At 41.1% G+C, this 20293-nt stretch overlaps 1 protein-coding gene across 1 annotated transcript in view; it reads left to right on the top strand.

The window, feature by feature from the left end:
* The first annotated feature begins 1795 nt into the window (after positions 1-1795).
* The window catches only part of LOC102822169 (myomegalin-like), a 94642-nt gene continuing 76144 nt past the window's right edge, over positions 1796-20293 (top strand). Inside the window, exons 1-6 of the mRNA XM_006861686.1 lie at positions 1796-3444; positions 13781-13912; positions 15161-15280; positions 15565-15657; positions 15799-16011; positions 17567-17725. Of these exons, the coding sequence (XP_006861748.1) occupies positions 2323-3444; positions 13781-13912; positions 15161-15280; positions 15565-15657; positions 15799-16011; positions 17567-17725 (1839 nt within the window). The 5' untranslated portion in view covers positions 1796-2322. The remainder of the gene's footprint in view (positions 3445-13780; positions 13913-15160; positions 15281-15564; positions 15658-15798; positions 16012-17566; positions 17726-20293) is intronic.

Below are 20293 nucleotides of genomic sequence, written 5' to 3'. Positions count from 1 at the left end.
ATTGCCTCTGGACCCAGGAGTCCCTGGGTCTTGTTATACTGCTTGGCCAACCAGGTTTCCACCTGGGTTCACAGAAGTCTATTGAATGTGGTCAGAATTAGCTCCCAACTTCATTGCTGTTTTTCCCCTTCTTCTCCTTATCTGTGACCAGTGTGGTCACCAGCCAGACCACATGTCTTTTCATGTATTCCCCTTGAGTCTTAGTCTTGGAAGGGGGTTTGCTCTGAGGGGACCCGACCACTTGCCTTGATGGCTCCTGGGTGAACAGCTTGCTTGTTCTTGTAGTAGTCAATAAGAATGCCGTTATTGTATTTGATTTTTCCTGCCAGTCTTTCTTTCACGAAGTATCTTCTGTTCTTCTAGCCGCTCCAGGTTGGTCTACTTGTCCTTTCCAGTGGACATTTCTCACCTCAGGCAATTCTGGATGGGGTTCTGGATTTCACTTATGGTCTTGTGCAATGTAAAGGCTCCATAGGAGGCCTCTTTCACTGGGCAACTTCTAGCCCCCTTTCAGGTATTCTAATCAGTTATAGGCTTTCTATTGTGATGTTTCTGGCTATTCCTTTCTCTCCCCCTCAAGTGTCTATTTTATAATGGTAGGCAAGGGAAACCAAGATTCAAAATACAGCCAAGCATCTTAACATTGTTAGTAAATACTTTGAAGTCAGTTCCGATTCATAGTGACCCTGCACAGGGTTTCCAAGGCTGTAAATCTTTATGGGAGCAGAATGCCTCATCTTTTTCTGGCGGAACCACTGGTAGTTTCAAACTGCTGACCTTGAGGGTGGTAGCCCTACTCACAACCACTACGCTCCCATATTCCCCTCTTTTACCCATTCAAACCATGCCTAAATTCCTGTATCCCAGAAACCTGTAGTTCCGGGGTTTGCATACATCATCATTTATCTCTGACCCACTTAGTCCATGCAAACCTGCCTAACTGTTCTCCCATCTGCCTTGTTCTTCCATTCCCCTCCCCCTTCTTGTGTATTGCGCCCCCTCCCGCCCCAGCACCCAAGCTTATATACGGTTTCTTGGAAAAAAAAAATCCATTTTATCTTCTATTGTCTACATTGTTGTTAAATGCCATCGAGTCAGATCCGACTCTGTAGGGTTTTCGAGGAGCAATTAGTGGGTTTGAACTGCCGATCTTGTGGTTCACAGTCCCGTACTGATCTTACTGCGCCACACAGGACTGGTTGTGTTCATGTGACATTTGTAGGACTTGTTTTCAGGTGACTGCTTTGTGCCCATCTCCTGATTTCGTTTTTTAAAAACGGCCAATCGCCCACGGGTGCCAAACCCAACCCCTTCTCCCACAATGTCAAGGAGGAAGCACTTGTCTTTTCAGGATACGTCCAGTAGTCCAGGGAAGGGTGGAATGGATGGGTCTCTCTTTAAAACCTGTCTTACCTGCCTGCCCCTCAGGTTATCATCCTCACCGCCACTCTAGCAGCCCCGGGGCCTTTTACTGCAGGCGACCTGAGGCAGGCAGAGGAGGTGGGGCTGCAGGCGAGAAGGAGGCGGCGCGCAGCGGTATCTAGTGGCCCTGTCAGACTGCTCTGTCCGGAGTACGTGGCACTGCCCGTGGAGAGAGGGGGAGGGAACTCGGCTTTCTCCTCCCCACGAGAAGCATGGGGACATCCTAGAGTCTGGGAGGGAGTATCCAAGAGAAGATCGGGTGCGTTCTTTTGATGGAGCTGAACAAATGAAAGTAGCTTGGCAGTGGTCCGCGTCAGACCTGCTCGTCACTCTACCGGTCATGAACTATCTCAATGATCCAGCCCCTGAAGCCGTGTCTGCATTTGGGGGCCAGGGAGCGCCACCCCGCATGCGCAGAACTGGGAGTCAGCCTCCCGGACTACAACTCCCAGAGAAGCCCCACGGGGGCCGCAGGCACGGAGCAGCTGGCGCCATCTTGAAATCTGATCCTCAATCACTGAGCCTTTGCGTCAGCAGCGGGCTGCTGCTCTCAACACGGGACTCTGCCTTCTAAAAGAGGAGGACATTGAGGACGCGGCGGCTGGCTAGAAAGACAGCTGGAGGAGACAAGGAAGGTTCCGCGCGCGGCCTGCGCCGCTGTCACTCAGCATCCCCCTGAGGCATTTCTGCTCCCGCCCCCCCCTCCCCAGAGGGGCGGGGCTGACCACTCTGGTACCCAGAGCCAGCGAGCGCCAGGCGGAGCTGAGCCCTGCAGATCCGAGACCCTGTGGACTGTGCCATGCCGGCGGGAGACCGGCGAAGACGCAGCCGAGAACGAGTGAGTGATCACAGAGTAGCAGCCGCCTAGGGGAAGCTCGGCGGCACCCGCTAGCTGGGAAGATGAAGGAGATTTGCAGGATCTGTGCCCGGGAGCTGTGTGGCAACCAGCGGCGCTGGATCTTCCACACAACGTCCAAGCTCAACCTACAGGTTCTGCTTTCTCACGTCCTGGGCAAGGATGTCTCCCGCGATGGCAAAGCCGAGTTTGCTTGCAGCAAGTGCGCTTTCATGCTTGATCGGATCTATAGATTCGACACTGTTATTGCCCGCATCGAAGCTCTTTCTATTGAGCGCTTGCAGAAGCTGCTGCTGGAGAAGGATCGCCTCAAGTTCTGCATTGCCAGCATGTATCGAAAGAATAACGATGACTCTGGCGCCGAGACCAAGGCGGGGAATGGGACGGTTGACATTTCCGGTTTACCCGATGTCAGATACTCTGCACTGCTCCAGGAAGACTTTGCCTATTCTGGATTTGAATGCTGGATAGAAAACGAGGATCAGCTTCAGGAGCCACACAGTTGCCATGTTTCGGAAGGCCCTGGAAACCGACCCAGGAGATGCCGTGGTTGTGCAGCTTTGCGGGTTGCTGACTCCGATTATGAAGCTATTTGTAAGGTGCCTCGAAAGGTGGCCAAAAGTATCTCCTATGGCCCTTCTACCAGGTGGTCTACCAGCATTTGCACAGAAGAGCCAGCTCTGTCTGAGATTGGACCACCGGACTTAAGCACAAAGGTACCCCCAGATGGAGAAAGCATGGAGGAAGGAACACCGGGTTCCTCCGTGGAATCTTTGGACGCAAGTGTACAGGCTAGCCCTCCACAGCAGAAGGATGAAGAAGCTGAGAGAAGTGTAAAGGAACTTGTGAAGTGGGACTGCTGTTCGGAGGAACAGGCGCCACAGCAGCTGTGTAACCACAGGCTGGAGCTAGCTCTTAGCATGATTAAAGGTCTTGATTATAAACCCATCCAGAGCCCCCGAGGGAGCAAGCTTCCTATTCCAGTGAAATCCAGCCCACCTGGAGCCAAGCTTGGCCCTATCATGACAGATGGGGTCAGTTCCGGTTTCCTTACCAGGTCTTTGAAACCCCTTTACAAGACACCTGTGAGTTATCCCTTGGAAATTTCAGACCTGCAAGAACTGTGGGATGATCTCTGTGAAGATTACTTACCACTCCGTGTACAGGTATATAAAATAGCTACAATAGTGCCTATCTGATTTTCTAGCTAGTGGGTCTCAGGCTTCACATGTGATATTTTGCTGCATCTTCACATTTAGATTTATTTGCTTTTTGCAATCTTTTTTGTAACATTACCTACTGGATTTTCCATTATCAAAGAAAATTAAGACAAAAAGATAAAGATTCCCAATTGACTTTTACCCTGTAAATAGAAGACATATTTAACTTCATTTCTGGCCCTGGAACTTTATTCTCTATTACTTCCTTTTCTTTCTTTTTTAAAAGATCTATAGATACTTTATCCCATTGGCTTTCTTTAAGGAAGTTAGTCTTTTCTCTGAAGAGTTACATCTTTCATCCCTGACCAAGTATGCCTCAAAATGACTAGAGCATAGAGAAAAATCTACTAATCCATTAATTCATCAGCAAAGTATTGTTACATCTGGGCAAGATTTATTGTAATTACTAGATCATTTGAGTACTGATGATGACTTGTTGATAAGAGAATTGGAATTAAAATATTGACACTTAAAATGTTAAGGCAGTCATTGTTGGTCTTTCCAGTTTGTCTGCAGAACTCTCATGGGTTATGTTTGCCATTAAAAAAGGATTCACTCATTATTGTGTAATAGGAAACTTTCATCCATTATACCCTTTTGAATTTCTGGGATGACTAGATGGAAGTTGATTTGTCTGCCTGCACAGTTGTTTTCAAAGCAACCTTTTAAATTCAGCTTATATACAGAGACCCTTAGTAATAGTAAATGCTAGGCTTAGTGAACTTTCTGAAACATTCTGGCATACTCCATTTGATTCAAATTCATTAGTTACAACATTACAAAGGTCTGTAATCTAGAAGGCCTTTTTGGAAAGCCTGTTACTGGTCAACACCAAACCAGACATTTAAAGCTTGATTACAAATGAAATTGTAGATTGTCACCTGAAGTTTTTAAGAGCAGTTCTTTAGTACACACACACACATATCATTTTCATCACAATGAAAACGTAAGCAGAAACTGGGAGAAAGTTTTAACATTTATACAAAATGATCAGATACATTTTGAGAAATATATTTTGATAACATAACCAAAAAGTTTTGAACTGTGTTTCCGTTTGTATAAAATGCTAAGTGTTAGTATGCCTAACACTTGTGTATGTCTGTTGCTTCCTTTCCTTTCAGTGAAGTCTTACAACTAAATTTGGCCTTGATAGCTGTTGCTGTGACCAGACATAGAAAGTCACAAATTAAACATGATATATTCACATTCAATTCTAAAAGTAGTTTGTGCAGGACGGATGGGAAATAAGTTTTGTTTCCCCTCAAATACGACCAGTACTGTAGCAAAATTAATACTTGGAAAATTGCAGGTAAAATAAGAGAAGCTTCCCCTCTATATTTAATTTAACTATCTTTTGGGGCTTTGATTCATTGAATTTTGGAGTTGGGAAGAATTTTAAAGATGATCTCATGTGTCTCTTGATAGGAGACAGGGAAGCTCTTGGTTTTAATGACTTTGCCAGATAAAGCCAAAGATTCCTAACTCTTAAGATGTGTTTATTCTATTTATTATGCCACATTACTTGAAAATAAATATTTTATACCAAGAGCCCTCTTCTTTAACCTGATGGTTCTAGGGGGATTCTTTTCTGTGAAGAAAATTGTGATGCTAAGAAGCACATCAAGGGTGGGTGATAACTACTTTTATGTCCAGTTCCTTCACTTCTCTGAATTCAGACATTAGAAAACCAGAGCCTGAAAACAGTAGTGTATGACCCTACTGTTGTCACCTGGCTTATAGTCTTTACTGCCTGTAGAAAACAAACAAACATCAAGAGGAGGGAGAAAATGATATTCATCTTAAAGAATCATGGCTGTTAATGACTATACCACTTTCTCCTGGAATTAAGAATGCAGGAGAAAATAGATATATTGAGCTCAAAATGAGTATAAATAAAATGTGTATTTTTGACAGTGAACTATTGTTTAAGTCAGATTGATTTTGAAGTTCCTTAAAAAAGCTGTTGCACTTTATGGCAAAACAAAAGCTAAATAGGACAAAGACAAACTGGCTTTTGTTAGTATCTATGAACCAGTGTGGAAAAAAATGGAAATAGTCTAAATTATTTTTGATGGTTCTCTTTTCAGCTCATCAAAGAAGTCATGAAATTATTTCTTTCATTTCATTCTGCTACAAATAAGAAGGAAAATCTGGTACTCTAAAGAGAGAGAGTGTGTGTGCTGTAAGGTCATTTTGATTCCTTTGTCTAATCCTCCACTTCCCCCATACTGTGCATCATTCAATATTACCCTCAGGATTTCCATCCCTTCCTTACCTGTCCTTCCTTCCCTCTTTAAAGAAAACAAACAAGCAAAACCCAGCAACACTGCAGTCATCCTGTTTACTAATTTGCTGACATTATGCAAAATGATTTATTTGCCTTTTACAGAATTTATACCTGAGTACCCATGACTGTTGATATAGCTAAGAATAGGTGTGGAGCCTTGTTCTAGTGGGTAAATTTCCTTCTCTATTGTCTGTCTCTGAACTTGAAAAGTTATAATAGGAGTGTGCACTCTTAGTAAACAGCAATTCAGAGCACACTAGCCATGTGCAGTTTCCTTTTCTTTCTAGGAGGTCTTTGCTGTGAGCCTGGCAGTGCCAAGGTATGTGCCTTTGTGACTATGACAAGTCTATCTCATTTGTAACTTAGCCACATTATTGTTGTTGTCAAGTGCCATTGAGTCGCTTCCGACTCACAGTGACCCTGTATAGGGTTTCTGAGGAGTGGCTGGTGAGCTTGAACCAATAAGTTTGCAGTTCAAACCAACCTTGCAGTCCAGCACATTAACCTGCAGCATCACATCTAGCACTTAATCCAGATCAGTCCCTTCAGAAGATGTTAAGAGTTAGATGCTGGTCATAGTTGATGATTCTTGTGTATCTCCCAATATTAACCATAAGATAGGAAACTACTCATATGACACAGTGTTGAGAGGATTAGGAGAGCTTCAAGCCTTAGCGTTAGTCTAAAGAGCTTACATTAGACTTGGAAGCACTTTTCTCTTCTGGTGATGGAAATTATTTGTCTTAATTCTGAGTCAAAAGTGACTTAATTTAACATGTTATTGCAAACTGATTTTAGTAGCTTAACATGGACTCAACGAAATCAAGTATTGCTGATTTCAGGCTCCCAAAAAATTTTCATTAGGAGTGATTGCTGTGTTAAGTACTTGGTACTTAACAAGGATTCATGATAAGTTGTTGATTTAGTGGAACTTAAACTAAGTTCTCTTTTGGCAGACTGTTATCTGAAAGGACAGTTTTCTGAGAGGTAATAAAGCATTAAGAATAAAGAAGAAACAGTCATCTTTCATTTTTCAGGTTAATGCATTACATTTATGGAATTATGTGTTTCCTGGTGTGGTGCTGTAGGATAAAGCACTGGACCACCAGGCTGATTTGAACCTCAAAATTGGTGGTTCAAACCCACAAGCTGCTCCTTGGAAACCCTGTATAGGATGGCTATGAGTTGGAACCGACTTGATGACACCAAATAACAACAGCAAAACTGTTCTTGCCAATACTGGTTTAGATGACACCATATCATGATGTACTACTACTTTCCTGTACCATTATGCCATTCTTAGGCTTTGGAGTTGCTATTATAATATATATATATATATATATTCAAGATTAAGTGCCGTTGAGTTGTTCCGACTCATAGAGAACCTGTATAGGGCCTTGTGATCTTGTGGCTAGCAGCCCAGTGCTTATTCTATAGTGGCACCAGGCTGGATCTTTCTATCTATATCTATATTTGTACTGACTCCTGGTGTGGCCCTCTTGGACTGCAAACCACAAGGTCAGAAGTTAAAACCTACCAGCTTCTCCTTGGAAACTCTGTACAGAGTTGCTATGAGTCAGAACTGACTCGATGACGTTTAGCAGCAACAGCATCTAGATAGATAGATAGATAGATAGGTAGATATAGATATGTACACACAAAACACATATTGTGGTAGTTAAGTGCCTTTGAGTCAGTTCTTACTCATACTGGCCTGTGGCACTACAGGATAAACACTGGACTGTGAATCATAAGGTCAGAGGTTCAAACCCACCAGCTGTTGCTCAGAAACCCTGTACAGGTTCGCTATGAGTCGGAATCAACTTGATGGAACTTAACAACAAGAACAAGCCATATATACACATAGTATACACAAGGGGGATTCAAACAGTTTGTGGAAAACAATCCAGTATCTTTTAATTCCATTTTCCACAAAAATTTTTAAGCCTCCTTGTACATTCTCTCTCTCTACTACTTGTCTGTTGTGGCTTATGTATTGCTGTGGCACTAGAAGTTCTGTCATTGGTATTTTAAATGAAGTGTTTTGTTTAGTTGTGCAAAGGGTCACTGTGAGTCAAAACTGACTAGACGATACCTAACAACAACAGCAACATCATCCAACTATTTAACTATTAAGTCTTTATTTCTAAGGGAGCACTGAAGGATTAGAAAATTGGTATGAGAATTAGGAGACAGGCCTGTTTATATTTGTTTTTGTTTTTATTTTTCTTGTTCAATGATTAATAAAAATAAACTTTTGGACCCTACGAAATTCCAGACATTTATGACATTATGGCAGGCAATAGGCTTATAATGATAGTGATATTACCAAGTTACTTACATTCAGTTTAATTGCACCTTTCCCCTGATTTTCTGTGTAATCTTGAGTAAATTACTTACCGTTAGGTCTGTATTTGCTGATCTGTAAAATGGGATTGAATCAGATGGCAACTATAATCTTTGATTTAAAGTAAACAAATATGACCCTTTTCCCTGGCCAATTCAAAATTATTTCTGTAATTCTGTTTCTTATAGATTGAATTTTGAATTATCTTATAATACTAGATGCTATTGAAAAGTTTTATGCTGAGGAAGGAGCCAAGTTTTATAGAAAATGTTTACTAGGTAGATGATAATCATATAAGTTATTATAAATTTCTTAAAATAGTTATGTCTCTCTATTCTGTGACAGAATTCATCTGCTTCAGAAGTAAGCTTCTCTGTTACACCCACAACAATAAACATTTTGCATCATTTTTCTAGAGATCATGAACCCTGTCTTTCTGCTCACTTTCAAGTACGGGAGACTGTACAGTGCTTTCAAAACTTTGGAAATCCACTCGTTTCTCGTCCAACTCCGTTACTACCACTATAGCCCAGCCCAAGATCACTTAGACAGCAGCCTCCTTGCTGTCTGCATGCTTCTACTGGTACTCCCCACAAAATAAATCACCACAGAGCAGATAACAGTGATCTTTTAAAAACCTACTCTCCTTTTTGTTAAAAACACTGCAGTTCACTATCCTTTCTATGAGAGTAAAATCCAACTCCATTAACCTGAAGGTGGTGTAGTGGGTTAAGCACTAGGTTGCTAACCGCAAGGTAGTGGTTCAAACCCACCAGTTGCTTTGTGTGAGAACGATGAGGCAGTTTACTTCTGTGAAGTTTTAAAGCCTTGAAAATCCCTATGGAATCGTTCCACGAAACACTGAATTTAAACCACCAGTGGCGTAGCTTCCAGCTTCACAGTTCTGCTCAGTCCTTTACAATTGATGAGAGTTGGAACCACCTTGATAGCAGTGGGCTTCATTAACACTGCTTTACAAAAGCTGTGTGCGATCTGGTCTGTGTAGACCTTTCCTCTGGATCGTGTGTTACTTTGCCTTTGCCACTAAATCAGTGCTGTCCAGTAATGTGAATGGAAAATATCCCTGCTCCCGGCTTTCAAAGATGTGGTATTAGAAAGGAACATAAATTATTGTTAATTTCTTACATTGATTACATGTTTATGATAATATTTTTTACATGCTAGGTTAAATAAAAGGAGTTCTGGTATCCTAGTGATTGCAAGTCGGTCTGCTAACCTCAAGGTCAGCAGTTCGAAACTCCCAGCTGTTCCGCTGGAGAAAGATGAGGCTTTCTGCTCCTGTAAAGATACACAGCCTCAGAATGCTATGAGTCGGAACCAACTCCACTGCACACCACCACCATCAGGTTAAATAAAGAGTTTCATTAAATCAATTTCACCTACCTTTACTTTGTTTCAGTGAAGTGACTAGAAAATTTAAGATAGCACATATGGTTTGCATTCTGTTTCTTCTGGAAAGGACTACTCCAGCCATAGAGGCCTTTCTCCTTCCCAGGGTCATACCCAGCATAGGGCGTTTCCTATAGCTATTTCTTCTGCTGGGATTGTTCTGTTCTTATAGGACCAGCTCTTGTCATTCAGATCTCTATTTAAATGCCACTTCTTAGAGACCTCCTATCAATCAACTAAAATCAGCAGTGAGGTCTAGACTTTAGGGGAGAACTGTAGGTTCTTTTCTGAGATGGTACACCAACTCGTCAGAATTTTCATGATTTTTTTTTTCCCCCTCTTGTTTATGTCTTTGTAATTGAGACTATTTCTTGATACCTTTTCTTTTTACAATTAAGACATTTAACCTGTAAAATAATATGGTGGTGGTGATGGTGAAATCCTGTCCAGTCGGTTCTGACTCATAATGACCCTGTGTAGCATTTCCAAGGAGTAGCTGGTGGGTTTGAACTGCCAACCTTGCAGTTAGCAGTCCAGTGCTTATCTGACAGTGCCACACCAGGACTCCACAAAATAATACAGTAGGGAAAAATATGGTGGGCTTAAAAGCTATAGGACTGGGTTTCAATGTCAGATCTACATACTTATTGGCTTTATATAGCTCTGGGTGACTTTTTTCAGCCCTAGTTTCTTCATTCATAAAATGTGAAGAATAATATCCTCCTTAACCACATGCTGTTGTGAAGATTGAGAACATTTAGGTAGCCCCTCAGTAAGTACTTAGTAAATATATTTTTATCTACCTTATAGTTTGCTTTATTATTGTTAAGTGCCATCAAGTCAGTTCTGACTCATAGTGACCCTGTATAGGGTTTTTCAGGAGCAGCTGGTGGGTTTGAATTGCTGACCTTGTGTTTGCAGTCCAGTGCTGATCCTACAGCACCGCATCAAAAAATGGCTATGGGTTTATAAATTGCTGTTGTTGTGAAGTGCCTTCGAATCTCTTCTGACTCATAGTGACCCAGTATAGGGTTTCCAAGGAGCCGCTGACCTTGTGGTTCCATTCCAGTGCTGATCTACAGCATCACACCAGGAATCGAGGCTTATCAACAGGTTAACAGCTTTTCTTAGAATAGTCCCAGGCTATATATGTTAACTTGATAACATTACTAACACCTTCAAAGTGGCTTGGTTTGAGTGATGAATTATACAAAGATAATACTATCAGAAGTCAGCATTTTGCATCCATATGGTGTGGCGCTGCGGATTAATGTGCCAGACTACAAAGCCGTTTGAATTGCAAGGTTGGTGGTTCAAGCTCACCAGTCGCTCCAGTCAGTCCTCACCAGTCGCTCCCATACAGGGTCGCTATGGGTCAGAACTGACTCTATGGCACTTAACAACAACAATCCCTACATTGCTCTCTTGTTCCCTCTTCCTAGAATGCCTTTCCTTTCTTATCTACCTACCATCGCCATCTGTGGAAACTCTCAATCTCTCTCCGTGCCCAGCTTACATTTGGTCGTTTCTAAGAAGACTTCTCTATTCTCCCTGCTAAAGCAAATGTATTCTTATATTTTTCATGGTGAAACCAAGACTGCTTGTAGCCAGGACCATGTATCAGTCACCACTGTATTCCCAAAAGTGCTTTTATACCAGACTTCGTACATCATAGTACTTAACAGATGTTAGAAATACTGATAAATAGCACTGGAGGAATTAAACATTTTCTTTCTTCTGAAATCTTTGCACTTTTAGTTGGTTGCTTGCAGAAAGAGATTTAAGGTGGGCTGTAACCCCACTACTCAAAAGATGATTAACAAATTTTGAAAGTTAGGAAAATAATGTCTGCTGCCTTTTTTGTAGTGGGTTTGTATTTTTTTTCCTATTTGGAGTGTGTGTGTGTGTGTGTGTGTGTGTGTAGTTGAAGAGGAGATGCAATTCCTGAAGTTTTATTTGAGTGTCTTTAAATATTATATAGAATTCAACAAGTTTATCATAATATGATTAGTCTTCTTATATATAAATAATATGCATTTTTTCCCTCCTGAATCTCTTTGGTGAATTCTTTTGGAATATCCTTTCCAGACCACTATTGATTGTTTATATAGGCATGTGCTATAAAATTGTCTTCAAATAGGCATATATTTATTTTAAATTTTGAAATCATTTCAAATTTACAGAAGATTTGTGAAATAACTCTAAGATACTATAATATACCTTTTACCCAGATTCACCAGTTGTTAATATTTTGCTCCATTTGTGATCGCTCTGTAAGATAAGCTCTGGACTGCTAAGTGCAAGGTCAGGCCAGAGGTCGAACCTACCAGCTGCTCTGTGGGAGAAAAATGAGGCTTTCTGCTCCTGTAAAGATTTACAACAGGGGAGGGGAAGGTCTGGTCCACAGACCTATAGTCCTGCAAAATCATTTGGTCTGGCCCTGCCAATTCAATCTCAGTTCATCCATCACATTGTTCTTGTTGCTAAATGCTGTTGAATCGGTTCTGACTCAGAGCGACCCTCTATAGGGTTTCCAAGGAGCAGCTGGTGAGTTTGAACCACTGGCCTTTCAGTTCCAACCAACCTTGAGGTCGAATGCTTATTCTGTGGCACCATACCAGGACTCCAGCCATCACGTTGTTGTTGTTAAGTACTGTTTAATCATTCCAATTCATAGCGACCCCATACAGGATTGCAGAGGAACAGCTGGTGGGTTTGAACCGCTGACCTTATGGTTTGTAGTCTAGTGCTGACCCTACAGTGAGTGCCACACCAACCATCATGTTAGAGGGGAGTTCATTAAGTGTTTGACCAAATATAGCAGACTAATTTTCAAGTTGATAATTTTATATGGCCCACGAATCATGTTATATATTTTGGCAGAAAAAGGGTTCCCCATCCCTGATATACAGCCTTGAAAACCCTATACAGTGTTGCTATGAGTTGGAACCCACTCTACGGCACTGAACAACAATACTGCTCTTTATGCGGACACATTATTATTTTTTTTATTCCTGAAGTACTTGAGAATCAGTTGCAGATGCTTTTGTTTAAGGCCCCTTTATTCTAAATATTCCACATGTGTTTCCTAAGGATGACAACATCCCTTACATAGCTACAGTATGACCAGATCCAGGATATTTAGTATTGATGAAACACTATTATCTAATATATGCTACTGTTCTTAAGTACCGTCAAGTCGGTTCCGACTCATAGTGACTCTGTATAGGGTTTCTGAGGAGCAGCTGTTGAGTTTGAACCACCGATCTTATGGTTCAAATCGACATTGCAGTCCAGTGCATTAACCTGCAGCACCACACCAGGACTTCTCATCTGAAATATAGTTCATTTAAAGTCTGCCAAGTTTTCTAACACATGAAAAGGCATGTTAAAAGAAAAATAATTGAAATGTAATTTCTCCTCCCGTAGGGATGGTATACCTTTGATCATTATGCTTTTAAAAAAAATTACATTTGTATAATGGAACTTTTTCTTTTGAAAAGACAAATTGAGTACGTAAAAATTGTTCATTTCTGAACTGTAAAGCATGGTTGTTGTTATAATTTTTTAATTCTTAGAATTAATGAAATATTTTGAAGTGTCATATTCAAACACATCTGAAGAACTGTATTAGGTAATCAAATTCTTATTAAATAATATGGAATTTCATATTTAAAATAATTATTTTTTGACATTGACCATGAAATTTAAAAACAGAAGTTGAAAACTGTACAAAAATTGAGAAAAGTAAATACAAATTTGTACATCATGTGTCTACAATTAAGATTATTTTATATTTGCTTCTATCATCAATCAAACATTACCCTTCCCTCAATCTATATTATTTTTAAATGCACCTCCAGATAACTTGTAGACATCAATATACTTCATTCCTAAATACTTTTCAGTATGCACATCAGGATGAGTATGTCCTTTGAATTCCCCAAGTAAAAAAAAGACAAAAGAGAATATTTGGCTTCCTAAGCATTTTTCATAAGACTGTATTATTTCCTTTAAGTGAATATGGAATGTTTATATGACTGGGGAGGGGAAGTTGAGGAAATGTGTTAGAGAATATAGTAAAGGTGGAGATGAGTCTGTACTATCTTCAGTAATTAATACTCAACTCATGTCTCAACTATGGATTTCCAAGTCTGCAAAAGGTGGCAAAGACAGTTAAAATACAAATAAAACTGTTGGCTGCATTTAACTCAACTTGTCTCGATGCTTCTTCCTAGCCTATGACAGAAGAGCTACTCAAAGAACAAAAGCTGAATTCAAATGAGACCACAGTAGCTCAGCAGTATGTATCCGATTCCCACTTAGCTGAACTCCAGGAAAAAATCCAACAGACAGACACCACCAACAAGGTATGATCAAGAACAGGTGTGACTCAGGCTACTCTGTTAACCTCTCTGAGTGGTGGTGGTGGTGGTGGTGTGCCGTGGAGTCGGTTCTGAGTCATAGTGACCCTGCCTAGGGTTTCCAAGCTTGTAAATCTTTATGAGAACAGAAAGCCTCATCTTTCTCTTGTGGAACACGTGGTAGTTTCGAACTGCTGACCTTGAAATTGGCAGCCTGACTCGTAACCACTGCACTTACCAGAGCTTCCTAACCTCTCTGAGTAGGACATGGGAAATGAATACTGTATGTCCCTGGTGCTCTAGGGGATGCTTTATTTAAAGGTATAGTTTTTCCAGGTACTGTGCATCAGGAGTTTAGCTTGTTCTGCATTCATCACAATTTCTGATGCCTTTTAGGTCTGCCATTACAACTTGAATACAAATCTGTAATTGTGTGAAACACTGGGATAGGTAGTTTGTGCTTTAGATCCTAGTGTAGTTTCTCGCCCCTTACAACCCATGGATTTTAGCATCTGCCTAGAAGAAAATTCCCACAGTTTGGGATGCTAAGCTTCTGACCTGGTAGCATCCTGCCCTGTACTAGAAGGCAGAGCTCTTGGTCTGTGTTTAAGTCTCCCATATGACTGCCTTCGTAGACAGTACACTCGAGAAAACTCTAATGAAACCCACTGCCGTCAAGTTGATTCCGACTCATTGCTTCCTTCTGGAGGATCTCTGAGACTGTGAATCTTTATGGGAGCAGATAGCCTCACCTTTCTTCCACGGAACAGCTGGTGGATTTGAACCGCCCACTTTGCAGTAGCAGCCCAATGCCTAACTCACAGTGCCACCAGGGCTTCTTAGAGAAAGCAAAGTGCCTGAGAATTGAGGCATGTGATTATTGAAGGAAAAGTATTCTTATTTCTGGTACTTTCTCCTGCTAATTGACTGAAGAGTTTAATGGTTGCTCCGTTAAACTGGCATGGCGCTGTGGGTTAATGCCCTGGACTGCAAAGTCGGTTTGAACCACAAGGTTGGCAGTTCAAGCTTATCAGCTGCTCCTAGGAAACCTAGGAAACCCTATACAACTCAGCACTTAACAACAACATATGAAAGAGGGGTGGAGAGGTCACAAAACAAAACCCAGTAATATTCTCTAAGAAATTCCTTAAACCCTAGATTTGAAGGACAACTTTATGGTTGTCTTTGAGATTAAAAAACAAAAACAAAAAAAACATTGACTTAACAAACTGTATTTTTCATTGCTGAATTCAGATTCTTCAGGAGAAACTAAACGAAATGAACTTTGAACTAAAGTCTGCTCAGGAGTCATCTCAGAAGTACGATGGTACAATTCAAAGCCTCAAGGAAACTCTAAAAAGCCGGGAAAGTGAGGTAAAATCTTTAGCAGTCAAGGATCTGAGAGGACACTATACATCCTATCAGAGTGGACAAGTGTTCTGTATATTATAGAAATGAATATTGTCAGACCAGACTAACAGATCACAGCCTGGAGAAATTGTCATACATCCTAAATTAGTATTTTGAAATGGTTCTATTAACTAAACCCTGTACAGAGACGTTAGAATTTATATTTAGCTAATTTATACTATATTCTGAGATAATAGAGTTTATATTTAGCTTGCTAATATATTTGGTACTCCACTGCTCATTTTCAGACTGAGGAGTTGTACCAGGTGATTGAAAGTCAAAATGACACAATGGCAAAGCTTCGAGAAATGCTGCACCAAAGCCAGCTTGGACACCTTCAGGTCTGTGAGGGTCACGTAGGACAAGAAAAGGGGCTCCTAATTGGGGGTGTGCCATTTTCAGTCTCAGTTTGGATTTTGTTGGTCTTCTCAGCTGCTCAGTGCTTGTTCTGCTTGTGATGATGATTCCTCCTCTCGTTTCAGAGTTCAGAGGGTACTTCCCCGGCTCAACAACAGGTGGCTCTTCTTGATCTTCAAAGTGCTTTATTCTTCAGCCAGCTTGAAATCCAGAAACTTCAGAGGGTGGTACGGCAGAAAGAACGCCAGCTGACTGATGCCAAGCGATGTGTGCAATTTGCAGAGGCTGCAGCACATGAAAGAGAGCAGCAGAAGGAGGCTTCGTGGAAACATAACCAGGTAAAGCATTAACCATTTTATGGTCCTCACTATTGACTTTGCCCTGATGGAAACTTTGTAGCAGGACAGTTTCTGTTTCTCCTCTGAGTCATTGGCTTAATCTACCTAACTCAGTTCAAAAACATTTATTGCCATGTTCGTATATATGCTACATTGAACTAGGCTCTGGAAATGTTAGAGTGATTAATTGAGGATGTTTCCTCCTAGCTATTTGAGATTTAGTATGAGCGACAGGCATCTACATAGAATTTCAAATGTGGTAAATACTATAGAAGAGGAATGCATGAGGTGCTAGATGTATGTGTTAGAGGGGCTGAAGAAAAGTTTCCTGAAAGGACGTGTTTTTGAAAGGTGTCTACAAGTCAGCCAGATAGGACAGTGAGCAGAGAACAACCAAGACTGAAGGAAGGGCTTGCATGTTTAGCTATTTTACTTTAAATAAAATACATTATTCTTAATTGGTTCCTGTATTTTCTTAGCTTAGAGCATGTGCATTTTTTTGTTGTTATTTTGTTTTGTTTTTTAAAAGATCTTTTATATGTTGTAGGTCTTTTCTTTGGCCCTTTAACATTTAGGATTTAAAAATGTAGTTTTTAAAGGATCTCCTGGAGTAACTATTTTGGAGATTCAATATTAGCCCTGAGTTTCCTTTGGGCATATTAAAATTCCAGATGTCTGGGGCAGGGAGATTGAAAGAGAGAGGGAAGTGTAGGAAAGGGTCTGGAAATAATCCTGAACTTTTTGCTATTTACTTAAAGAAAACGTTTTCCTAAGTTTGGTTTAGTTGGTATGGCAGTACCGTTTTGGAGTTGTCTAAAGTAATGGTGTGGTCCTGTGGGCTTGTGTATTGCATTGCAAAGTCAGTTTGAACCACAAGATTGGCGGTTCAAGCTCCTCGGCCGCTCCTCAGAAACCTTATACAGGGTCACTATGGGTCAGAATCAACTTGATGGCACTTAAAAACAGCAACAACAAAAGTAATATATGGATGAATCATCTCCATGTACAGCAGGATTATCGATCTTACTGTTAGAAAAATGCTATATATGGTAAATTAAGGAGATGATAGTTTTTGTGAATTCTGTAGAGCATTTAGATGAGAATGTAATAGAATATCTTATCCTTGAGTTTAGGGTCTAGGTTTACAGTGAGACAGAATACCACTTAAACCATTGTTATATAGGTCTCCCCATTCTCAAGTACCATAATTTAACAGATCCTACTCAGTTTACTTGGTTAAGAATCAGGCTGCTAGTCTCAGGGTCAGCAGTTTGAAACTACCAGCTGTTCCGTGGGAGAAAGATGAGGCTTTCTGCTTCCATAAAGATTAACAGCCTCGGAAACCCTGTATAGGGTCGCTATGAGTCGGAACTGACTCCATGGCACATAACAACAACAACTCAGTTCACTTACTATGTTTCTATAGCAATTTAAAAAATGGTTCTTCCTGCTACTTTATACTTAGTTTTATCTGTATTGGAAGTTTTAAGGTGACCTTCTCTAATGATCATGTGAAGATTTTAGACTGCTTAAAAAGGGAATATATTTTATTCAGGAATTACGAAAAGCTTTGCAACAACTACAAGGAGAATTGCAGAATAAAAACCAGCAACTTCATACCCTGGAGGCTGAAAAATACAATGAGATTCGAATGCGAGAGCAGAACATTCAGCACCTAAACAATAATCTGAGTCACAAAGAGCAACTGGTGCAGGTGAGTTTGCATAGTGACTTCAATTAAAATTGGCCTGTTAGACTTCTAAATCTTTCTGTTCATGTAATCTTAAGGTATTAGTTCACCTGTGTTGAGTATCTTCTATATGTAGAACATTGAACAGTGGATATCCAGAAGATTAGAAATAAATAGAAAATGGGATCCTTGAACCAACAAGTGTATGAAACAGTACATATAAACCTTCAAGACTTCAACAATAAGTATTCAGCAAAGCATTAAACTCTGTGAGTCAAATACTGTGCTAGGTGTTGGGAAAACAAGCGAATATCCTTGGGAGAAAAGACCTGGTACTCTGCTCTTAGAAAGATTACAGCCTAGGAAACCCTGTAGGACAGACAGTTGGACTCAGTCACATGGGGTCTCTGAATAGAAATCGACATGGCAGCACCCAACAATTGTAAGAATGGAGTAATCAGTTATGCCACCTACTCGAAGTTCTACTCACAGAGTCCTTTACATTTTATAGTTTTTTGTATTATGCATATATTAACGTATATTCTGATCAAAATACCCAAACGACCTCCTCATTTGGGAAACTTCTTTTAGAAAAAAAATATATGTTACTTCCTTTGTGAGGTTTTGAGTGACACCTTCAGGCAGAGTTAGACAATGCATTCTGTTGTCAGTAGCTGGTAAGTGGATTCCAACGTATGTGCAGAGTAGAACTGCTTCATAGTGTTTTTGTTTTGTTTTGATATTTTACTGTGGTTTTAGGTGGAGGCTTACAAGGCGAATCTGTTTCACATTGAGCAATTTATTTACGCACACATGATTCCACGACATTGGTTGGAATCCCACAATGTGTTTAGCGTTCTCCCCATTTCCTCCTCGGGTTCCCGGTTTCCATTTGCCTGGTTTTCCAGCCCCAGCCTGCTTTTTCTTTTTTTTTTTTTCTTAATAAGTTTTTATTGTGAGTTTTACATGGAAGAGTATCAGTTTTACATTCATCTTATTGTATTTTATTTCATTGCAATGATTACAGTCCCCTCCTTGCATCATCATATAACCAAAAGGTACACCCCACAGGCCCACCTCCTGGCCTGTCTTGCTCCCTGAGTCCATCTGTCCACTTCATCATCTCTTGCTCCCTGAGTCTATCTGTCCACTTCATCATCTTTGTCTCTATACCTGGCATCTCTGCCTCTTTGGGTAGGGTCCCGCTTTCCGCTCTTCTCACTTGATGGTCCCAGGGACCTCTGCTCCTGGGCTGCAAAATCAATCTCTCCCCTCCTTTTGTCAAAAAACATCTACCTCTATGTTTCCTACTCTCACAGTCAGTCGTGATGGCAATTATTCACTATTGTACCATAAGAGTCTTATCCCGATTTCCTTTTGCCAGCCTGGTCCCAACAGACTGGAAATCATTCAGTGGAGATTCTACCTTCCCCTGCCCCATCTGGAACTATGCACTCTCTTGAAAGCTTGTAAGCCAGTCCACTTCTTGCCTTCATAGCCCTCCCACCCCACCTCCCGATTTTGGGTAGCCAATGTCTAAGTTGCCCATCCCTGTCAACCCTGTGTACTGAGGGGGTGAGAGTGGTCCTCACTGTAAAGATTTGGTCCCTTTTTTGAGCTATTACATGCATAAGTATAGGTAAAGTTTATCAAATTGTAGCAGGTTACTCTTTTTTTAGCCTCTTCTTTCTCCTAGTCAAGTTCTGATCATCCAGCCATTGAAGCCAGTTCAAGTGGGTACTATCTGCAAGTATGGGTGTTCTTGTGCATCTACCCTCACTTCATATCAGGTGGACGCTTCAATCTCTGCTCTAGTCCTCTGTGGCCATGTCACTGCCTCTGGGCCCAGGAGTCCCCAGGTCTTGCTGTACTGCTGGCCATCCAGGTTTCCACCCAGGTTCACAAGGGTCTATTGAATGTGGTTGGACTTAGCTCGCAACTTCAGTGCTGTTTTTTCCCTCCTCTTCCCCTTATCGGTGATCAGTGTGGTCACCAGCCAAACCACATGCCTGCTGATGTATTCCCCTTGAGTCTCAGTCTTGAAAGGGAGTTTGCTCTGAGGGGTCCCGACCACTTACCTTGATGGCTTCTGGTAACAGATTACTTGTTCTTGTAATCAATCAGACAGTTGTTATTGTTTCGGATTTTTCCTGCCGGTCTTTCTTTCATGAAGTATCTTCTGTTCTTCTGGCCGCTCCAGGCTGGTCTACTCATCCTTTCCAGTGGAAATTTCCTACCTCAGATGATTCTGGATGGGGTTCTGGATTCCACCTATGGTCTTGTGCAATGTAAAGGCTCCACAGGAAGCTTGTTTCACTGGGCAACTTCTAGCCCCCTTTATGGTATTCCAATCAGTTATAGGCTGAAGATGGACTTACAAGCTTTCTGTAGTGATGATTCTGGCTATTATTCCTTTCTCCCCGCCTCTAGTATCTATTTTACAATGGTAGGCAAGGGAAACCAAGATTCAAAAGACACCCAAGCATCTTAACATTATTCCCCTCTTTTACCCCTTCAAACCATGCCTCAATCCCTGTATCCTGGAGCCCTGTTGTTCCAAGGTTGTACATACCTTATCATTTACCTCTGTCC

Source organism: Chrysochloris asiatica, unplaced genomic scaffold (assembly GCF_000296735.1).
Source record: "Chrysochloris asiatica unplaced genomic scaffold, ChrAsi1.0 scaffold00042, whole genome shotgun sequence".
In the NCBI taxonomy this organism is placed as follows: Eukaryota; Metazoa; Chordata; class Mammalia; order Afrosoricida; family Chrysochloridae; genus Chrysochloris; species Chrysochloris asiatica.
The sequence above is the reverse complement of the archived record's forward strand: the minus strand, read 5'-3'. Positions and strand labels throughout refer to the sequence as shown.